The sequence below is a fragment of the Pezoporus occidentalis genome, unplaced genomic scaffold, assembly GCF_034315485.1.
Source record: "Pezoporus occidentalis ecotype Australia unplaced genomic scaffold, CSIRO_AGI_Poc_V1 ctg11, whole genome shotgun sequence".
NCBI lineage: Eukaryota > Metazoa > Chordata > Aves > Psittaciformes > Psittacidae > Pezoporus > Pezoporus occidentalis.
Window position 1 is genome coordinate 2,202,025 of NW_026912886.1, and position 20,721 is coordinate 2,222,745.

At 38.8% G+C, this 20,721-nt stretch overlaps 2 protein-coding genes across 4 annotated transcripts; one reads left to right on the plus strand and one right to left on the minus strand.

The window, feature by feature from the left end:
- Positions 1–379: 379 nt before the first annotated feature.
- On the minus strand, positions 380–7,773 carry MPHOSPH10 (M-phase phosphoprotein 10). 2 transcript variants are annotated; one of them, XM_062626686.1, is made up of 12 exons: positions 7,627–7,773; positions 6,279–6,921; positions 5,360–5,502; positions 4,779–4,953; positions 4,349–4,490; positions 3,864–3,931; positions 3,042–3,179; positions 2,752–2,862; positions 2,410–2,517; positions 1,596–1,826; positions 714–859; positions 380–413 (listed from the first exon to the last, which is right to left on the minus strand). In XM_062626686.1, exons 1-12 carry the CDS (start codon positions 7,701–7,703, stop codon positions 395–397), a joined length of 2,001 nt encoding a protein of 666 aa, XP_062482670.1. In that variant the 5' UTR covers positions 7,704–7,773; the 3' UTR covers positions 380–394. The 2 variants fall into 2 exon arrangements, with proteins under 2 accessions (XP_062482670.1, XP_062482679.1); XM_062626695.1 differs by lacking the exon at positions 380–413 and having other exon boundaries at positions 656–859.
- A 1,457-nt stretch (positions 7,774–9,230) lies between these two features.
- Positions 9,231–17,833, plus strand: MCEE (methylmalonyl-CoA epimerase). 2 transcript variants are annotated; one of them, XM_062626859.1, is made up of 3 exons: positions 9,231–9,414; positions 14,043–14,383; positions 17,637–17,833. In XM_062626859.1, the coding sequence occupies exons 1-3, from the start codon at positions 9,384–9,386 to the stop codon at positions 17,787–17,789; spliced, it is 525 nt and encodes a 174-aa protein (XP_062482843.1). In that variant the 5' UTR covers positions 9,231–9,383; the 3' UTR covers positions 17,790–17,833. The 2 variants fall into 2 exon arrangements, with proteins under 2 accessions (XP_062482843.1, XP_062482835.1); XM_062626851.1 differs by lacking the exon at positions 9,231–9,414 and adding an exon at positions 9,853–10,465.
- Positions 17,834–20,721: the final 2,888 nt, after the last annotated feature.

A 20,721-nucleotide genomic window follows, 5' to 3' on the forward strand; every position in this document is an offset into this window, starting at 1 on the left:
CACTGCGTCCCTGGGCCGCGAGAGGCCTTAACGCCTCGCCCCGCCGCCAGCCCAGCCAATCCATCGCCGATGGCGGCCCGGAGGCCTGGGCAGCAGAGCGCGGATCCCGGGTAGCGCCCGTCGGGAAAGCCCCACCAACAGACATCTTACCCTCTCTAAATCCAACGTTTCCTTCGAACAGCGAAGGGTGAACACCCTCCTTTAGAAACGGGAAGTAGGGGCACGAGCTGGAAGCGCAAATACTGATATATATCCACCCTGAGAAACATCTTGTGACACCGTTTGCTTACTCGAGTTACTGCAGAGGTAAGAAGCTTCCATGTCCTCCCTCCCGGTAATCACAATTTCAAAATATCATTTCCAATTTATAGCACCTGGATACACCTTAAGTTCTTCAATAAATGTAGTTATTCCTGCAATAGATACAGAGCTATTACAACAGCAGACAGAAAAGCTATGGCCCAAACCAAACTCTACAACCAAGTGTTCCACATGTGTTTGGCTGTGGCAAGAAGCTTTGTTTCTGGAATAAAAAGACAATCAGACCTCTCTATTAGAAAACAGAAGTAAAACCTAAAGAAAAGTCTCTACCACGCTGCAGAAGTTCACAGAACATTAGAGGACTGACAGAACAAAACCTACTCAAAAATGAGAATTTATGTAGAAACCTTTTAATATATACAAAATGCAACATATATAAAAAGGTAAATTACAATTTCAGTTTATGAACAGAGGTTGCTGTCTGCTTCTTCTGTTTCTTCTTTAACTTGCTTGCATCTTTGATTTGCATTTTTACTTGATCTTGCAGTTGAGAGAAGAAGGCCTGGGATGATTTCAAGACCTTGTCTTTACCTTCATCCTATCAACAAACAATACATTCATTATAACACCACATTTACAAACAGTATCATTATACTACTTACTCACATGTAATGGTATTCAACTTAAAAAAAATAATCTGATAATTGTTTTTCAAAGGATGTTTTTCACTGCTTTCTTATGCCACTCCTGCCATCTAAAGAAATAAAGAGCTCCCTTTCTAATGAGCAGTTAGCATGGTAGGTTAAGAACAGGCAGCAGGAATGGATCCTTGCACAACATGAGCTACAACATATCTGCATTTCGTGTTACACTCTCCTTTTGAAAAGTAAGCACTTTCTAGAAGTATGCAAGAATATTCTAGCAGTAATCAAGTTATTTTTCCTATTAGTTTCTAATACCTTAAAATTTCAGAATTAAAACAATAATTTATAAAGGCATCATAGGCAGTACACAATTTTAATGTTTTATAGTATAGTTTGCATGTACACTATGGATACTGTATATGCAAACCAAGATCTGGTGAGATTACCACCAAGGTTTGAGTAGTAAGCAAATACCACCTGTCTACAAGAATTTTTGAGGCAATGGAGAGAGATTAGGAGATGTAGTTGTGCCACAAGGGATGGGAAGGAAAGAAACCCTGAACTTCGTAATTCTTTATCACAAAGTTCCCTTTTCCCTTTCTCTAACTAAATATTATCAATCCTTGGGATTTTAATATTGTTTAGCTGGGAAAGCCCCAAGTTATACAGGACTGCTTAGGAGAGCCCTACCTTGAGCAGAGAGACTTTGCCTTCTTTTGTCAGCCTTTTTAATGTTGCTGCAGCAGCTTTTTTGCTAAGTTTTGTGCCTTGTTCTGGTTTCATCTTTTCAAGAAGCTTTTGACGTTTCTCCTTTTCTCTTTGCTTCATACGTTTACGAAGCTTCTTCTTTCTTCGTTCTCGTTTTTTGTCTGTGGGAGTCTTTTCTGCATTTGTTTTTACATCACCAGCTTTGTTCTTTTCCTAAAGAGAGGAAGATCTCCAGATCCGTAAGTGCGCAAAGAAAAGACTCACTTCGCAATACTCAAATCTTAGTTTTCCATTATTTCAAGCATTCAGCCAGCTCAGGGCAATGCTGCATTGAGGTAAAGGCCAAAAACCAGCAAAAGTTGGGAAGTGAGTTATACAATTGATCAAAGACATGCCAGTTACTCCTCCCTATCGTTATTTAGCTTTCCCTTTCAAATACCTATATACATGTGAGAAAATAATTATCATCATGTAATAGTCAAGAACAAAAACACAATGATCTTAAAGGTATTTTCAACCTAGCTGATGGTATATTATGGCCTAGGGTAGACAAAATTAACGCTTTCCCCTCCTTCCAGTGATCAAAAAACAAATCAAACCAAAAAACCCTGCAACAAAATACATCCCCCCAAAGAAAACCCCAACCACCACTAAAATGCAAAGCTGGAAGTTCCACAGGTGAGGAACCCAGGCTGAAAGGGGGCAGATTCCTCCCCCTGATCTGACAGCCAGTACACCTTTCTACCAACAACAGAGATCCCCTCCCAGTTCTTAAGTGATTTTTATTGATATTTACCTTGATCTCCTCTGGTGCTAAGAGAGCAGCATCACTAACAGCAACAGGTGCCACTTCTTCCATACTTACAGCTGGAAGGTTTGAAACTATTTTAACTTCTGGCACAGGCTAGAAATAAGGAAACATATTCAGAACTCAGAACACCATCTCACAGCAGCTTACAGCTAACTGAAGATACTATATATCTGCATTTATTTAGAGGCAATTACAGCACATTTAATATGAAATAAAAACAACCACAGTAACACTCAGTGTTTATTTTACTTTCCGTTTCCCTTTATTTATTTAAAGTATCCCATCTCGAAGTGGGGGAACCCAACTTTATGAAACTTATGTACTTACAGGTTTGGGTGTGAAGTGGAAGTTACAAAGTGCATCCAGCTTCTGAAAGAGTGAATCCATCATTTCCTGAATTTCTTTGTGTTCAGGATTTTCCTCCTCTTCAGTCTTTTGCTGCATTAATAACGCAATATTACTGCAATGTCATTCATAAAGCTATTTTACTTGAGTAAGACGGCTAACAACACAATATACAATGCAGAACAATTTTACTGGTGAACACTCAGAGAAAGATTGAAGTGCTTCCACAAAGCTGAACTTCAAATCAAAAGGAAAGACACTGCTTATGTTACCTGGTGAAGTTTCATGTATTCTTGCTCATAGATCTCAGCGAGACTCAGTTTACTCTTTTCAGCATCCAAAGTGATTCGTTTCTTGTATTCAAAAGCATCCTCTTTTGGTTTTTCTTTTGGTACTACATCATCCCATGCCTGAGAAAATTATGCAACTACAGTCAAATAACAGGTGCTACAGCTTATTTAGAACATTTTTCATATTACTTATGTGACATATCAACTAGTTTATGCATGTAGCTTCCCAGGAACACACTGTATCACACTTTCATTTGAAGGGAAAAAAAAAACCAAACAGACAGCTCAGACAGCTCTAGCTTGTGTACTTTTCTTTAGGGCACTGGGGTAAAAATTGTGTAAGAAATAATGAATGCGTCATGTTCTTAAATACTCTCACCCATATGTACCTTCTTTTTTTTTCCTGTTTAACTAACAGGCCTCAACAAGCTGTGGGATACAAATCTTCTATCAGTAGCTTTTAAGAAAAATTAAGTAAACAATGGAGTTTGGGTTAGTGTTCAGAATGCTCGGAGCATGACAGTTAAGGTAAAAGACAAAATTTACAGACTGACTATATTCCAAATAAACTCCTCACAGTTTTATGTGCAAACACTCATTTTTAATGAAGCACGTCAAATCCAAGCATGTAACAGACAAGTAAAAACAGAGCTCCTTAGAAATACGGAAAAAAAAATATAACAACTAGTTGCAGAAATTAAGATAACACCTAACAGTTTAAGAGCTTCAAACTCATGCTTCAGATGTGCCCTGTGAATCAATCTGTGAACAAAATAGGGAGAAACCAAGTAGGAAAATACTAACCTCATCCAATATTCTCTGTTTAATGATATCTTCAAGCTGAAAAGTAGTTTCTTCCGTGATCACAGGTGCTGAGAGGAGAAAGAGAAGTATTTGAAGATTAATGTTTCTCCAGCAAGAAATACTTTTTGTTCCACAAAGCATAAGCAACAGAAAGTAAAGCCTTCACAAAAATGTGGCAACTGAAGGCAAAGTAAGTAATGTTTTCCTCTATCCTGAAGAGACTAATATTATGCAAGGCTTCTAAATTACTAAATCTGCCACTGAATTAACAAATGTTCTGTTCAGTTAAAAACAAATAAAAAATATTACAGTTTCACCACAAAAATGCACAACCTCAAAAACACACCAAGAGGTTTAATTTAGTGTTTTGTTATCCTGCACTTGAGTCCCTGAGTCACAAATGTTTTCAGCAAAGTCAGAGGGTTTCAAGAAAACCCAACACAGCATGCAACACACTTTCAGGAAAGCCCTTACTCAGTACTTACCCATTCGGACTGCATGGTCAAAAAGTACCGTTTCCTCCAAAAGACTGTTTTCAGGTCGTTTTTGTCCAGTCACTTCTCCTTTAAGCTGCCAAGGTTTCTCCTCTAACAACTCGTCTTCTAAACTTTTTATTTTTTTGCTCATCTGAAAAACATAATTTCCTAAGAAGTTTAAAACACAAAGCTCTCAACTAAACTTAAGGCAGGAACTTAATAGTTATTTCAGGTACTTTAACTCCTCCTCACATCAGGATAGGGAACACACGGTTGCATCTATATCTGGTATAGAGAAGCCACTTTTTTTTTTCCCTTAATTTGTGAATAGCCTCTTCATATTTGCCAGAGACTGAACACACTACATGATCAATAAGAAAAAATAAAAATAAAAAATTGGCCAGTTTTGAAATATTAGCAAAATAAAGGAAACAATTACCTTTTCCTGTCTCTTCTCAAAAGATGACTTTATTTCACTGGGATTGCTGCCCTTCTCTAACTGCATATCAGTAATATCTTCTGTTTCACTGTCATCTGGCAAACTAAAAGTAACTTTTTTGGAAGCTTCTTTACTTCTCATATTCTCCACCATCATTTCATTCATATCCTCAGCCCTGTAATATCAGAATTTAATATAAAATAAAGGTTGAAAAGCCTCTATAATTTTTTACATGAAGTTATTTCAGCCATTAGAAGTTTACCTGTTAAACTGATGCACACATAAGAAATACAAAGGCAGGAGACATTAGGAAAATTTCTATATATTAAAAACAACTTTCAAGAACTGAAGTTACAGCTATTAAATGACCTATTCAAATAAATGTGAAGAAACAATGCTCAAAAGATAAGCAAATGAACTACTTTTTAAATCAGATGACAATGCAAATCATGACCATGCAACAAGTAACAGAGAATGGCAAACCATGACCAAAGTAAGCCTGTGATCACACTTCATTTTCTGCTTTATTTCAGTGTACAATTACAAGGATGTTCTTAACTGCAAATAATGCATATACTTACTCAGACATGTTTTCTTCATTCTGCTCTTCAATAGCACTGTCCCCTTCCTCTTCCTGATCATCTTCAACATCATTAGCTACTAAATCGTCATTGACCGGATCAAAGAAATCTTCATATGTCAAGTCTCTAGAACATTTAACTGGCTAAGAAGGGAAAAGGGAAAACAAAACAAACAAGAACTGTTAAGACTGACAAAAGTCTAACGGTATCCTGTCTTAAAGGATTAAAGTCTTTAACAAGTGGGGAATAGCACTACCTGTGTAAGAGTAATACATTTTAGTGAAATATTAACCTGTGTTAAGGCATCTTAAGTAAAGCTAATCTCTTGTATAAGTATTTAAAATATTCTACCACTGAAATTCATTTCTAATTGCAACATATACAGAAGTCAAAGAGCAGTAGATTTGCCAACTACTTGTCAGAATGCGTACATGTTCCATTGTACCTTGGGCATAGCTCTTACTTGCTAGTGGAAATGTGTGGTAACATTAAATAATAAAAGATTTATTTTCAAAACAAGTGCTAGGAAACTTAAATCAGTTACAAAACCAGTCACCTTAGAGATCTCCAGATACTAGATGTCAGTGCTGAGTGACACATCTTTTTAATTTGCTGGGTTACCTATTCTGCAATTCTGCAAGGTCGTTTATTTCTTGTGACATACTATACTATCTCTTCCTTTATTCATCTAAAAACATGAGACTGATCTAAAGAGTATCTTCTTCTATACTAGGACATTTTGTCACCAGGTATTCATGTTAAATAAAATGAAGCTTCTGAAGCTTCCATTAGTCATCTAATCAATGTTAACTTGGAATTTTCTACTCAAAGTTCAAAAATTTATAGTCATCCTAACAAATACCAAGTTTTGATTTAAAGGAAAATGGGTATCAGAAAGTTAATTTGCTGATATTCTTACTTTGACTGTAGCTTCTTCAGATTCTTCTTCCTCATCATCTGAGATGATGTCTTCAAAATAATTAATATCATCTTCTTCCTCCCTGCTTTCCTTCTCTGCGTGTTCTAAAAAAGCTTCCATCTCAGCCAGCTTGAAAAACTTGTCATCCACTATAGATTTTCTTCCCATTTTTTTTAATGTGGTCTCCTTGGCTGTTTTAGTTTCTTGCTCCAGTGCCTCAATATCAAAGTCAAGATCAGAATCCTCATCACTGCATTTCTGCATTTTGCTTTCTTTGAGTTTACTCTGCTTTCCTTTAGCTTTAGTTTTATCTTTTGTATTCTTCTGTTCAGTTTCTGCATCCATTACGGTGTCTTCAAACTCCCTGTCGCTGCTGGTCTCTGCATCGGAGTCATTCTCTTCCTGATCTGAGAGAAGGCAAAGACCTTCATCCTTGGCATCCCTTGCAATGGACTTCTTGAAGAAATCGAGAACTTCATTGTTCTGGAGCTCTAGCTGCTGCCAAATCTGTTCTTCATCAAAGTTTTCTATCACCAGCTCTTTTAGAGGACCCCCACGAACTATATTACTTCCCAGAGCTTTATTCAAGTCATAGAGAATCTTTGTTAATGCTCTGAAGTCAGAAGACAATCCATCTTGCACACTAAAGTAGAAAAAAAAATTAACAGAGCTTTTAAAAGGGCAAGTTAGTATTAAATTTTTATTTTCTATTTTGCAGAATTTACTAGCTTTCATTCATTTTGCATTTTCTATTAAGTTAATCACATAGTCATGCTGCAACTTTTATATGCTTAGGTATTTTGGCGTTCCACAATAATACCTTTCAACAATTACTGCTGATGCTTACCTTCTACACATTTCTTCGGAGTACTACTAGTAAACATTCCTTGAAATAAAACAATTATAATTTCATTACAGCTTCATTACGATTAGTGTATAAAGTAGCAACTGAAAAGAATATTCCACCCTTCTACGCAGTCGTATCTTACTGTATCTTGAACTTGGGGAAGTAAATCGTATAGCGTTAGACACTTCAGACACCCACGATACGGTCCCTTGACTTTAAAAAGACAATTCCCTATCCAAGACGCTGGGAAGTAATTTTCTTCTCTAAAACCACCCATGCTTCAGCATAGCCCGTAAAACCCACACCTCCGTCTCCCAGCTCCCGAACGCTGAAGGACGGACCCCGCAGGCCTCGCCGCTGTTAACACCTCCGCGGCCCCGGGGTGGCCGCCGGCGGTTACGCGGCCTCCCGCAGACCGCCGAGTCCCGCACACATGGCGGAGCAGCCCCCGCGCACGCACGGTTCGGCTCTCGGCCGCTGCAAGGCTGCATCCCGCAGTACCTGAGGAAGCGTTCGGGGCGCGCCGCGGCGGCGCCCGCCACCCTGAGGCACGTCTCCAGCCCCTTCACTGCCGCCATCTTCCCGCCCGCCGAGGCGCATGGAACAACCTGGCGGCACCGCCCCCTGGGGCGCGGGCTGTGCGCTCCGCACGAGTCCCGCGGCCAGCACCGAGGTTCCGCACACCAGAGTTCCGGCTCGGCTCCCCGCCCGTGCTGCTGCTGCTGCTGCTGCTGCCACAGCCACAGAGCCCCCTCGCTTGCTCGTGTCACACCCGCTGCTTTCGGCGCTCCTGCTCGCCTTCGCACTGAACAGCCAGCAGGGTGCTGCAGTCATTTACCGATGGCTGCTGCTTCCTCGCCTTGGAAGAGTGCGATACTGCTCTGGATTGGGATGTTCATCAGCACTGGAAACACTCCTCTAAATATAGTACCGCTACAGTCATCTTTGCAGTTGTCTCTCTGACCTAGATAGAAGGGCTATTTTGGAACCACACATTTCCAGCTGATTCTGTGAGCAAAATGCCCGACGTTACCTGTGTGTGCAAGCTCCCAGCTAGCTGGGCACCCATTCACATGCCTATTCCATTCACTTCCTAGCACTGCCCAGTGTTCAAGTGCTTTGTTACTTTATATCGCATAGCTTCCTCAAAGTTTATTTTGTGAAGTCAAATTAAGCACTGCACCCACAGACTCTTGTGAGGAAGCTGCAGCTGGGGGAGACAACCCATTCCATTCCTCTTCCATGCTGCAAAACACACCGACAGGGGCTGCACGCGTCTGCATTTACCCTGCTGCTCCTGGCCCCAGCCATCCACAGCCATTCGGTACCTCGATCCAAAACTGTGGCTGGCCTCTTAACTTTGTTCTTGTGACTGCCTCTGCCGTTCCTCTGCTGATTTCATGTTTCCTTCCTACCAACGGCAGAAGCCTTTTCAGCATAAGGAAAACAAAGCCCTGCTATGCAACTTCTGTGTGCCTTGTCACTGGCACTTTGCACCCCCAAAAAGCCTTTGTGTGGAGCAGTGCTCAGCCAGCAGAGGCCTGAGTGCGACCTGCACCAGAGCTTCTCTGATCAGCATAAGCATATCTGACACTTTACAACCTGGGTTGGAAGCAAAAAGCATCTTATCTTGGAACTTTTAAATACCCATTTTGACTACTGACTTTGATCTGCAGTTTTAATTATATCAGATTTGAAATGGCACAAGCTGGTTATGCATTCTGTATGTACCATAGCACCTGCCATGCCCTATACCCCTGACACGACAGGGATGCAGCATCAGAAGACAGCCTGCTCATTGTCCCGAATCTCTTTTGCACAAGTGCTTTAGTCAGATAACTTAATCTCTCTACAGGTGTCCCTTGCTATCGCTGGCCTCTCTCGCACTTCAGCGCAGTAAAAGCCTGCGGATCCCTGCACAGCCGCCTGCCCGCACTCAGACCGCACGCTGCCTGGCAATGGGCGCTCGAGGGAGCCCTCTTCTCCCGCGAAAGAACCGGGCAGCTAAGGCCTCCAGCCCAGCGAGGGCTAACGAGCCCCTCTCCCTGACACTGCCATTGCCGCTGCCGGTGCCCCGGACCAAGACGCTCCGGTGGCGCCGGTCCTGTAAGCACAGCGCCGAAGAGGCCGCTGCTCCGGCGTGCTTCCAGAGCCGCGCGGCCGGGAGGCGGTGGCCGCTGCTGTGGTGACGGTGGAAGGCGGCCGCTCCCCCGGAGAAGGCCCCGCCCGCCGCGGCCGAGCCCAGTGCGAGCGGTGAGATGGCGGCCTCCCTGGGGCGCGCGGTGGCCGGTAACGTGGGCGCCGGGCGGGCCGGGGCGGGCGGCGGGGCCAGTGACGGGCGGCCGCGGGTCTCGGTGCCCGCTCCGGCCTGGGAGGTCTGGCCCGCGGTGGCGGGCAGCCCGCTTCGCGCGGGGGCCTTGCGGGCCGTCAGGGCGGGACCGCGCCGCCCGTGCCTGCCGTGCGGTGCGGGAGCGGGTCCGAGGCTCCCGGTGACAGCCTTACAGGCCGCGACAAACCAGAACTGCTTTTATAAGTGAAAACAAGCCCTCATGATCCAGATGACAGACACGTTAACAACGGGCATTCTCAGGCTTAGAATAGGTTATGCGGCAAACTCCAAGCTTAATACTTGAGCCACAAGGAACAGCTTGTCTTTTTTAAGGTACAACCTGGAGGTCAAATGCAGAATCATTTCCTGTTCATTATAATTATCTGGACTGTTAGCTGTCTTAATAGTAAGGGCAGGTTAAACTAACTGTATCTAAACCACACCATTTCACTCAGTAGACTTCCAGAGAAAAGTGAATAAAGAGAGTCAGTGCTTCAGTGATCGATCTGTGGGATACCAGGAATAAAAACACCTTTGTGCAATTGCACTTTGATGGAAGAAACCAGAGCTGCAGTAAAGTGATGCTCAATTTCTAGGAACTATAGAGCCCATCTAATTCCCAAAACCCATCTTCTGCACAGAGCAAAGCATCACTTTGGATGTCCTAAGCCTTGTTGGCTGGCCAAGTTTCCAAAATGCTAACATCACCTTGAAATTGTTGGGATTTAAGAATGGGCAGACAGCCTCCATATACCAGATTCCTTGTGACTGTAACATCCTCTCCATTCTTGGCAATTTCTCTCAACTTCAGGTGGTTGACAGCAGAGCAGTGCCCAGTGACAAGGTTCTCCTTACTGTGACCCACAGTTGTATAACCTCCCCATAGAGAACATGACTGAATTCAGTTGGATTCGGCTTGTGTTTGATGACTTAGCCAATGATCACTGCCCCGCATAAGGAGCAACAAGCCTATGAATAAAAATTTGAAGGAAGAGGATCTTATTTTATGCGGTACTTCAGATTTGTTACTTCACATTCATAATTGCTCTGTTATAGAATGTAAGCCTCCACTGGTACAACTGTGCATGTTTAAACTCCGATGTGCATAATACTAGTAGACCAGTGAACCATTAATAGAATAAAGCCCAAATAAATAAATTTAAAAATATATTTCAAATGAAGCTGAAGAAGGTGACATAGATTCTGCTTTATCACTGAGACTAGGAAGCCAGCAATCGCGTAAGAGAGTAGGGTCAGATGAATCTTCTTTAAAGGACAAATTCAGATTTGGCTGTCAGTGTTTGAAAAATAAGTTCTTAAAAAAACCCTACAAGTAGGGCAAATGATGCATACACCTGGAGAAGCCACTGCATGTGTGAATTTAGTCGGCATATGCAAGCGTTTGAAGCAGGGCAGATACTTGGATAGATGCGTTAGTCAGAATATCCACTTGCTTCAAAAGAAGCAGAGAAAGTTGTTTTTTTTAACACTGGAGAAAGTTAAGAATTACTTGAATAATTCTGTAAGTCAGTTGAGAAATACTTTTGTCATTGAAGAATTTAGCCACAACAGTTAATAGGAATAGTTTTTGATATATGCACAAATATGTTTCTTTCCTGAAACATGGAAGTGATGGGGTTTCAGTCTGAAATTTTCCAAAAAGCTTTCTTTTTCACTGCAGGGTCATCTTTTGGTTATTGGATTAGAAGATGATGAAAATTTTAAGTAACTTTTACTAAATTTTAAGTAAATTTAGGTAATTTTTAAGTAAATTTTACTAATAATGTTACTAATCTGTATAATACAAGAAAAATGGGTTTTGTTTAATCTCAGACAATTCATACTGGTAATTATGGGTTTAAATTCAAAGCTCTGTATACATATGACTAGAGCTAGGGTAAATTCACAAGACTTCTAGAATAAAGAAAAAAAACCCACCAAACCTGCAGAAAAGTCCACTGCCTCTACATACTCAGAGGAAAAATATATAGAGTTCTACCACCCAATCCATAATTAAGTGAGAAGAGAAAATAATATTGTCATATGGGTGGGCATTTAAGTATCTTTGACTTTATGAGAATTCTAGAAATATACTTCACTTTTTCATTCTATTATCTTTCCAGATATCACACCACAAGAATCAAACATTTCTTAGGCAGAACACAACAGAAGTAGCATTTTCTATTCTTTTAGCTATTGCTTCAGTAATAACTGAGTAACAGTCTGCATCTCTAATTTCTGTTGATTTACAAAATGCAAATTAAAATATAATAGGTATGTAGTCATACACCCTATGTGAAGTACAGCAAGAATTACAGATGGGAGATGTAAAAAAAGAAGGGAAAAATCCTAGCCTTTCCCATCCATACAGATTGTTTGAAAAATCTGTACTAGTAGTCATTTCCACTGAACTGTGGTCTGTCAATATTTGGAAGGAATGAAACAATAAAAGGCTCTAGGGAACACAACAAATTATATAGTAAGTGATTCTTATCTTTCAAAGGATATTTGTGTTTTGGAGAATACTGACCTGTAGGTGGAAGAGAATCTCTTGCTTCAGCAAGAACTGAATCAGGATATTTCTGTGTAGAAGTTACTAGGGTATTATTTTTTATCATTGAAAAGTACTTTGAAAAGTTTTTTCAGAAAAATAAAAAGTTGACAAATACTTGGAAATACTGTTTTACTATGCCATTATGATAGCCTAAAGGTAACCAGTGAAAAATGATTTTGTAGAACTTCGTCTGTAATGAAGGAGATGAAAGGATGTACTGTGTGAAGGCTGACAAAAAATACTCCAGGGCAGTCACTTGCAGAACTGGGCAAGTTTCTGGAAATACTTAAAGTAGGATGTTGATTTAGTATTCTCAAAAAATTCTGAAGAGACTTACTTTTGTGGTACTAAGTTTTTGGAAGTATGTACATTGCAGTTTTAAGTCTCAAACACACACAAACACTTCTTCCTTCATAAGCACAGTGCTCAGAAAGCTTTAAATTCAAGGACTGCATTAGTTGTCTTTGTGAAGAAAACTTAACTAATAGTTGTGGAGTCTTGAATTCCTGTGAAATGGTAGTTCCCATTTTCATTCAGTGAAGCTACCAGCTTAATTACAGCTACTAATAATCTTACAATTACTACTAACTTTACAGAGTACAAAGAGCCTGGGAAAATGCAAGCCCAGCTATCCTCACTGTATTGGCAAAGCATCAGAATCTCATTGCATGTTTGGCACAATCTCGTAGCAAAATAGCACATTTGTGACTTTAAAGCTAAGAATGACTCAAAGACTTCCAAAAATGCTGAGATGCCTCTAGCTTGGCTTTGAGGCACTGTGAACTCTGACATGGCCTAAAGCAAACCAGCATGAAATAAAAATGCAGGTTTTTTGAATATAGCCCTTCGTCTAATTCTAATTCTGGTGCTAGAAACAACTGATATGATGACAATTTCTCCCCTAACCTCTCTACATTCTAGACTCAGATTCATTTTTAATGTAATTAATTTGTAAGTATCCTCATTTTATATCCTTTTCTCAGTGTTTTTTTTTTTTTTTTAAACAAGGAACCCTATAACTATTTGTAAGCAACACGGCAATTTGACACATAGTGCAGAGTTCAGTACTGCCTTGTCAGAGCAGTCAGTGAAGAGTTCTGAAAATATCTAAGCAGTTTTTCATGACACTGAGTTTCTCCATAACTTCTCCATCTTTTGTCTATGTTAGCCCTTATCTTTGTGTCTTATGGTCATCCAATATTATAATTAGGTTTTCATTTATCATGAATCAAATCATATTCTTTTCCTTCTGTAAGTCATTCTGTAGTCAGTGACACTTGTTACATTTAAAAGGCTATTATGATTTTAACCTTTAAGGATGATCTTCAAAATTATTATTGATCAGTTGGCCATAATATTGTTCACAGTACTTAGAACTGAAATATTTCTCAGCATCTTGAAACAGATCAGTGAAATAAGACCTGTATGGCATGTGAAAGGTAAGAAGGTCAAATGACTTAATCATCTGAGAAAGTAAGAAATAGTGAGATTTTTTGATTCCTTAAGCTTCAGCTGCAACAAGACATTTCTTTCCTTGCTAGAATTAGTTCTGACAGCTGGGAGCTGAAGTCCTTTCTTTACCTTCTGGATCTTGCAGTACCACTTCTGTCCAAGGTTTTGTCTAGGTTTTCTTACTTATTTGTTATGATCTGTAGATGAATAGGTATACATCATTTCTTTCTCTATTTTGTAAGAAGCTCTGAAGAAACCAGAAGTAACTTTTAAGTACATTATATAGTTGAACATTACATTTGGCCATGTATTCCTCTTTTTAACAGGCATGTGTAAGCATTTACACCAAATTTGTGTTTGGTTTTAGTTTTGTTTTTTATACTTCTGAATAATTTCAGTCCCTGAAAAAAAATTTAATTGAACTGTTAGTACTACAGTATAACTCTGTCCTTGGTCTCAGCTTTGCACACTGGTGTGCTTATGACATAGGAGTTATTGAGAGGGGATAGAGCAGAAAGGGGATAGAGCAGATAGCAATACTTTGTCAAAAACACTGCATCTGTGCTGTTCACTTTTTTTCAGGACTTCTTACCAGATTACAGACTTCAGCTACCACATCACGAACTCTATTACTATCCAGTTCCTGTTCTCAAAACATTCCAAGCTGTTTGTGGAAACTGGGCCGACTTAATCATGTAGCGATTGCAGTACCTGATTTGGAGAAAGCTCAATCCTTGTATAAAGATGTGTTAGGAGCACAGGTGAGCGAGACTGTTGCTCTTCCCAAACATGGTGTCTACACTGTTTTCGTGGAGTTGGGAAATACCAAGCTGGAACTTCTACATCCTTTAGGAGAGGAGAGCCCCATTGCAAGCTTTCTGCAAAAAAACAAGACTGGAGGAATGCATCATATCTGCATTGAGGTATTTTAACACAATATAACATGCAATAAGATAGAGACATATATGCATAAGTTTTTCATAGGTTTGACCTGTCAAGATCTGTCAAGAAAAAATACATAAAACTGTCATATTTGTGAGAATTTATATTGCATAAGAAGAAGTCTTAAACATGACTTTTTCCATTTTGGAAATCACATGAGCTATGTGATATTTTTTTCCTCTTCTAGGCTATAAAGATTAAACTGGGGAGGGGAGGGATAAATATCCAGTGTGGAAGGTGGACAAGCCCAAGGGCTTCTGAAGAATGTTTGACAGATGTGAGCTTCCTGACATAGAAAGGACACACTGGAAAAAGACATAGTTTTAAGTTTAAGCTAAGGGATAGGTTTAGATTTTCAGAAGTTTCTTTCTGTTTGATATTTAGTTGATAATTGTATACAGAAGTCAAAAAAGATTGACAGTTGTACTTACCAAACAGCAGTAAAGTCGCCAGAGTTCCTTCTGTCCTGTTCTTCCTTGTCCATCAAAGAGAGATTGGTCTGGGAGTACACAAGATGTAAAGGTGCTGGTAAAGTACTTATCTTATAAATATACTCATGTTTTAGTGTAGATGTTTGATGCAAAGTGTCATGCTGCTGCCTATGATATATGTTTTTAATATTTTACAGATCTGAGTCTTCCAAACTTTATTATTTCATGCAAAGTGTAATAATAAAAAGTAATGGGATTACTGATGTAAAAATTGTTTTCAGAATACATCTATTACGACCAGTGTTTGCAGTTGCATGCTTTCTTCGAGAATTGATAAATTTTGCATACACACAGGCATTGCATTTTTTCTTACATTGTTTGACTATTTGCAGATATTCAAGAATAAGAAAATGAATGCTGTTTAAATTGACCATAAATTGTATTGCTAGGCAGTTCTGCTTTAGAAATGTTTTGACCTCAACTGAACTTAGGAAATGGGGACTGTAGAAGAAAGAGGGAAGTGCCAGTAAGAAAAAAAAAAAACCCTCCAGTCCTCTCTAAGACCAGTGGACTGACTTACAGGTACAGGGAAGGAAGTTGTAGGCATTTCTCAGCAAAACCAGGTCAAAACCCCCTAGGCTTTCAAGTATATGCAGTCCCTTTTAAGATGTTTAAAGAAATACTTTTTACCAGCTGAAATAGTTCTATGTAGATTGGTATCTTGTATGAGAGATGATCTTGTTGCATATAAACCAAAGATGGCTGTCAAGAGAAGTCATACAGCTAGTTATGAAACTTGAGAAGAATGGAACACGCTAATTATACCACATTGGACAATGTAAAAGTGTTGTGTTAAAAAAGGAAATTTATAACTGTATACAATAGGTCAAGCAAGCCAGGGGTCATAATCTAGCAGTTCATTCCTGTTAATCGGGTGAGCTAGTGCTACTTGCAGCCAGATTTTCCTAAATGAAGTCTTGTAAATCACTAACAGATAATTGGGGTGGAGAGGGAAAGATTGTCCTAAGTCCCTCAGGTTTGTCTCCATGTAAAAACAAATGGAAGATTATAGACTAATTTACATAGAGAAAAAAGCTATCCATTGTTGACCTGCTGTTTAAGTGGGGCTGAAAACCACTGCCATAGTCAATCAAAAAGATATTAATAATTTCAAAGATATGTTGTCTTCTGAAGCTGAGCAAAAACAGTTTTCAGAAAAACTGAAAGAACTTCCATGTTAGTTGACTGTTCATCTGAAATAAAACAAGTATTTTGTAGAAATATCTCTCTAGGAACAATTTTATTGGAAAAAGCTGAATTGTAAAAATTCTTTCCATACTGCAAAGGAAGCCTGACAAGTTTATCAAAATGTGCTTTTACTTTCTTCCGTCTTACTATTCAAAGGAAAATTTCAGACAGAAGTTTTGATAGGGTATTTGTTTCAGACAAAATAAGCATTCTAAGAAGAAATTAGATTATTCCTGACCAGCTATAATTGAATTTAGTACCTGCAAAGAAAGCATGCTGGACACTTGTAGAGTAAGAGAGAAATCTGATCCTGATACTCTCCTAACATGGATGCACCAACAGGCTTTCCACTGTTTACTCTCTCTGCTTCCTCAGGATGCAGTAATTCATTCCAGCTGAGCCCAGACATAGTTCTTCTGGCCATCTCTGCAAGACGGGAGCAGCAGCTGCAGTAGCTTTTCTGCTTGGGGAAACAACCTGGAGGGGGCTGTGGCACACATGACATGTGCTGGTTTATTTTAGATGAAACTTGACAGTCCACTTTATTTTTTTTAGCAGACTGGTAGTTCTGTGTGGGAAGAACTGTAGCGAGTTCAGAATTTTCATGAACAGAATTGGTGCAAATGAGTAGGAATAAACTGATGTCTGTTCCTCTGAATTAAAGCTAGGTATTTCCTTCTTCCCTACAATGGCTTCATGCAAGTTTATTCACCAAGTTATGTCCAGACATCTGTCTTGAAAAATGGCAATGGTATTAATTCCAGCTTCTTATTGATTATTGAATCTTGGATTTGCCAAACTGAGTGCTAATTTAATTATTTCAAAGAACTAATGCAGTTATGGTCTGAGAAAATTCAAATTTCATCTGATGACATGACATCAGACTTCAGATCACATTATGCAGTGTAGACATGGTTTTGTTAATTACATATTTCTGCAGGAAACTGTACCGAAATATGTTAAAAGCTATGATCAGAATCAAGCTCAATAAGAAAACAGGTCATATTCTGGGTATGTTTCTGATAATTCTGAGGTTTTCTTAGTAAACTTTATGAAGCTTAATCTACTCAGAAGGAAGATACATACATGTAAAAGAGGTTTTCCTTTTACCCTCTACCTATCGCCCTCCCTTTTACCAGCATCTAATGAGTTCTGTCATCAATTAAGGAGGCATTCTTCTTTAGTTATTGATAATTTGAAAGCAGTACGATCTCAGTAATAGTAGTGCAGACTTCAGATTAGTTATGGAGTCCTTATAAAGTAACAATATAAAATAAACAATGGGCTTTGTGCATGAGTGATTCTTTAATAATGTCTTAAATATAACACAGTCTATTTAAACAATATTTTATAAAATCTTCAAACAACAAATGCAAACCTTTGTAGGATTTTTAAAACTAGATGTTTTAAAACTTTCATAATTTATTTTCAAAATTATATTAAAATTTAGAAATAACTTTTAGTAAGGAATTACATTATTGCTCCTAATTGTAGAATCTGCATAATACAGTGTAACATGTATTAATTTGTGTGAACTGTATTTTTCTTTTATAAGGTTGATGACATAAAAGCGGCTATGACAGAACTGAAGAAAAAAAAGATACGAATATTGAGTGAAGAGCCAAAAATAGGTGCACATGGCAAACCTGTGATTTTTCTTCACCCTAAAGATTGCCATGGAGTCCTTGTGGAACTTGAGCAAGCTTGAGCTGTAATACTCATAAATAAAACAATAGATTAGTTGTGAATTTACTGAGCTGGTGCTGGGAATATTGATGTGATATTCACTCTTTACAAGTTCACTGTAGTTGCCATGGATTAAGTACAGCTTTTGTGTACTGAAATTGTGCTACAGATTTAGGGTTCTTTTTTGTTGTTGTTGATCTGATTTTCAGAATTAGTATTTATATTTTTTAAATTCTCTATGATTCTAAAGACAAACACATAAGCCAAGTAGCAATTTATGTTCTGTTGCCTCATGTTTGCAGCATGATTTTACCTCTGTAACCACAGAAACTGTACAATTTCTAGGTCAACCCACGTTATTTTGTTCTACATTTCAGAGCAGAGACCCACTTCTCAGTGACAACACTAAAGCTTAGCTATTCACCTTAGAAATAAAGGAAAAATGAACATTGTATTTTCTGTTTTCACCATTCACCATCTATGCTTCACCCTGATTGGTTGGTTCATGCAATAAGAAAGAAATCCTTACATTATTGTATGGTTGCCTGCAATCGGTAAATAAGTTTTCTTTGGCATAACTACTGCCAAGGAAGTTACTATTCATACATCATCATGTAGTTGTTTTATGAACACTGTGGTTATGCAGACAATTCAAGAAAAGTACCTGAAAAATTACTTGCCTGAAATGTATTTCATACTGTAGTGTACTTTTCATTTTATTTCAAGTATTGAATATTTTTTTTAAGCTTTAGCTGTATGAAGATATCTGCGACAGACCTGAACAAATAGTGATTAATCTTTTAACTTACTTTATAAATATGGTTTTCTGTGCAAAAACACTTGCAAAATCAGTGGCAAACACAAGCCGCTTAAGTCTTGGTTACGAACACTGCCTTTAACATCAGAGAGCGTGCCAGTATGCTCATGTTTCTGACAGACTGCAGTCACAGTTTGTTGACTTATTCATGTGCAGTCTTCACTTTATTGGTGTACTATGCAAGCAGTGTTTGTCCTGATACTTTCTTTTATAGGTTTGCTTTGACATGTCAGCTATAAAAATTGAAGACTTACTGTTTCTCTCTCTAGTTTTCTTAATCCCTACAAGTCATATTTTTTCCTAGCTAAACCACCATCTGGATTTTATATTTTCCTACATTTCTGCATGTACAGTGAATAGCTTCAGGCTGATATGAAGTTCATTTTAGTCTAAGAGAATTTTTACTTAATGGGAATGAAATTATTTGTGTTCTGTATCATGTTTGCTACAATAAAACACAAGTATAATGTTGACCTGAAATTTAAACAGGGCTTAAAAGACATTGATGCTCCCTCATGAATTTTACTTCTGAAAAGATCTCAACAAAGCCATCCATTTTTTAAAGAAGATAGTTTTGTACTCAAAACAAATACTCATTCTGCCATATTTTAAGAAAAATACGAAGTCTTTCACAGGGTTCCTGTGTTTCATCAAATCACTGTTTAGAGGGTAGTTTGTGATCTAAATTCTAAATTGTTTGAATTTAGACATCCTAAGACTCATGATGGAAAAGCAGGGTGACTTGATATTCCTGAAATATGATTCTGCCATTCTAGGAGACATTCTACCAGCAAATCTGCTTTTCTCTTTCTGTTTTTTCAGAGATGGGGAGGCATCTTTTCTGCAAAAAAATTTACAGGTATGCCAAGATTAGAAGCCTCACTAGTTACATGTCAAGATAATTGAACACAAGTCTTTCAACCTAATACCCTTAATTTCATGCAACAGAAAACAGGGCAGTTCTCCCTAGGTCATACTCCATTTCTTTGTCCTGGCTGAAGGAGGTGGAAATTTGTGTATAACCTGTATCAATACACTCACAGTAGTGGCTTGATATACTATGAGGGAATGGACATTTTGAGTAAACAATACTTCACTCGCTTCCTTGTGCTCCCCATTTTATTAACAGAAAGAGACTTGTAATGCTTTTTCCTGACTGCAGTGGGATTATTTAGTGCTGACTCAGCTGATGTATTCTGCTCACTGTAACTAAGTCAGGCTTCTATCTCACTCATAGTTTATAAATTTCATCTGACTCTTCCTAAGGTGGAAGTCAAGATACCAACAAAAAACAGCCCCCACAAAAAAGAGGGTTTATATCTGCAAAATTAATCAATGCCCAAAACTGGGGCATGCTTACTACAAGTTCATACCATTTGGTGGGATCAGATCCCATTATTTGTCTGGGTATGTACTACAATACATGAGAATTTTCACCTCTGGAGCTATAGACTTGTAAGGAACAGCCAAGAGAACTGGACAGCTGAAGAATATGAAGATAGCTAAGATGCATTGAGGGAAGCTTCCTGTTCATAAACCTAACTCCCCTAGACTTCAGTGGGAACAGGATCAGCCCCTAACAAACTTACAGTCCTTCACCTTAAACACAACAGCCTTCACAAGTCATTCTTTGCTCTGACTTTCTAAAGGATTGGGGGCGTTAGATATATGGGCCTTACCCTTGTTCACTCCCATGACTATAAGAGGGGAGTAAAATCAGTTAAATTCAGGGATGGAAACTGGAGCAATAGAGAACCATGATTTTTTCCAGTGGAGGAATACTTAGTGATATACCACTGTTCCATCGGTATACAGCTTCTGGCAAGAACAAGTGATTCAAATAACCAGATCCTGATTAGCTTGGAAGGCAGTTAGACTTTGACAATGGGTACTTGGTTCTTTGTTAGTTTGTTTGGTTGTTTTTTTTGTTGGTGTTTTTGTGTTTTGGTTTGGTTTGGGGTTTTTTTGCTTCTTCCCAACAGGTACAGTGAAACCTTTTTCTCTGACAATGTCAAATTTTCAGAGGATGAACTGTCAATATTTTGCCAGTTAATTTTCTCAGGGTTGAGTCATTTGTCAAGTGCATGTTCCCTATTCCAGTCTTTCCATGTGTCTTTTTTCCCTTCTGAGCACAAGC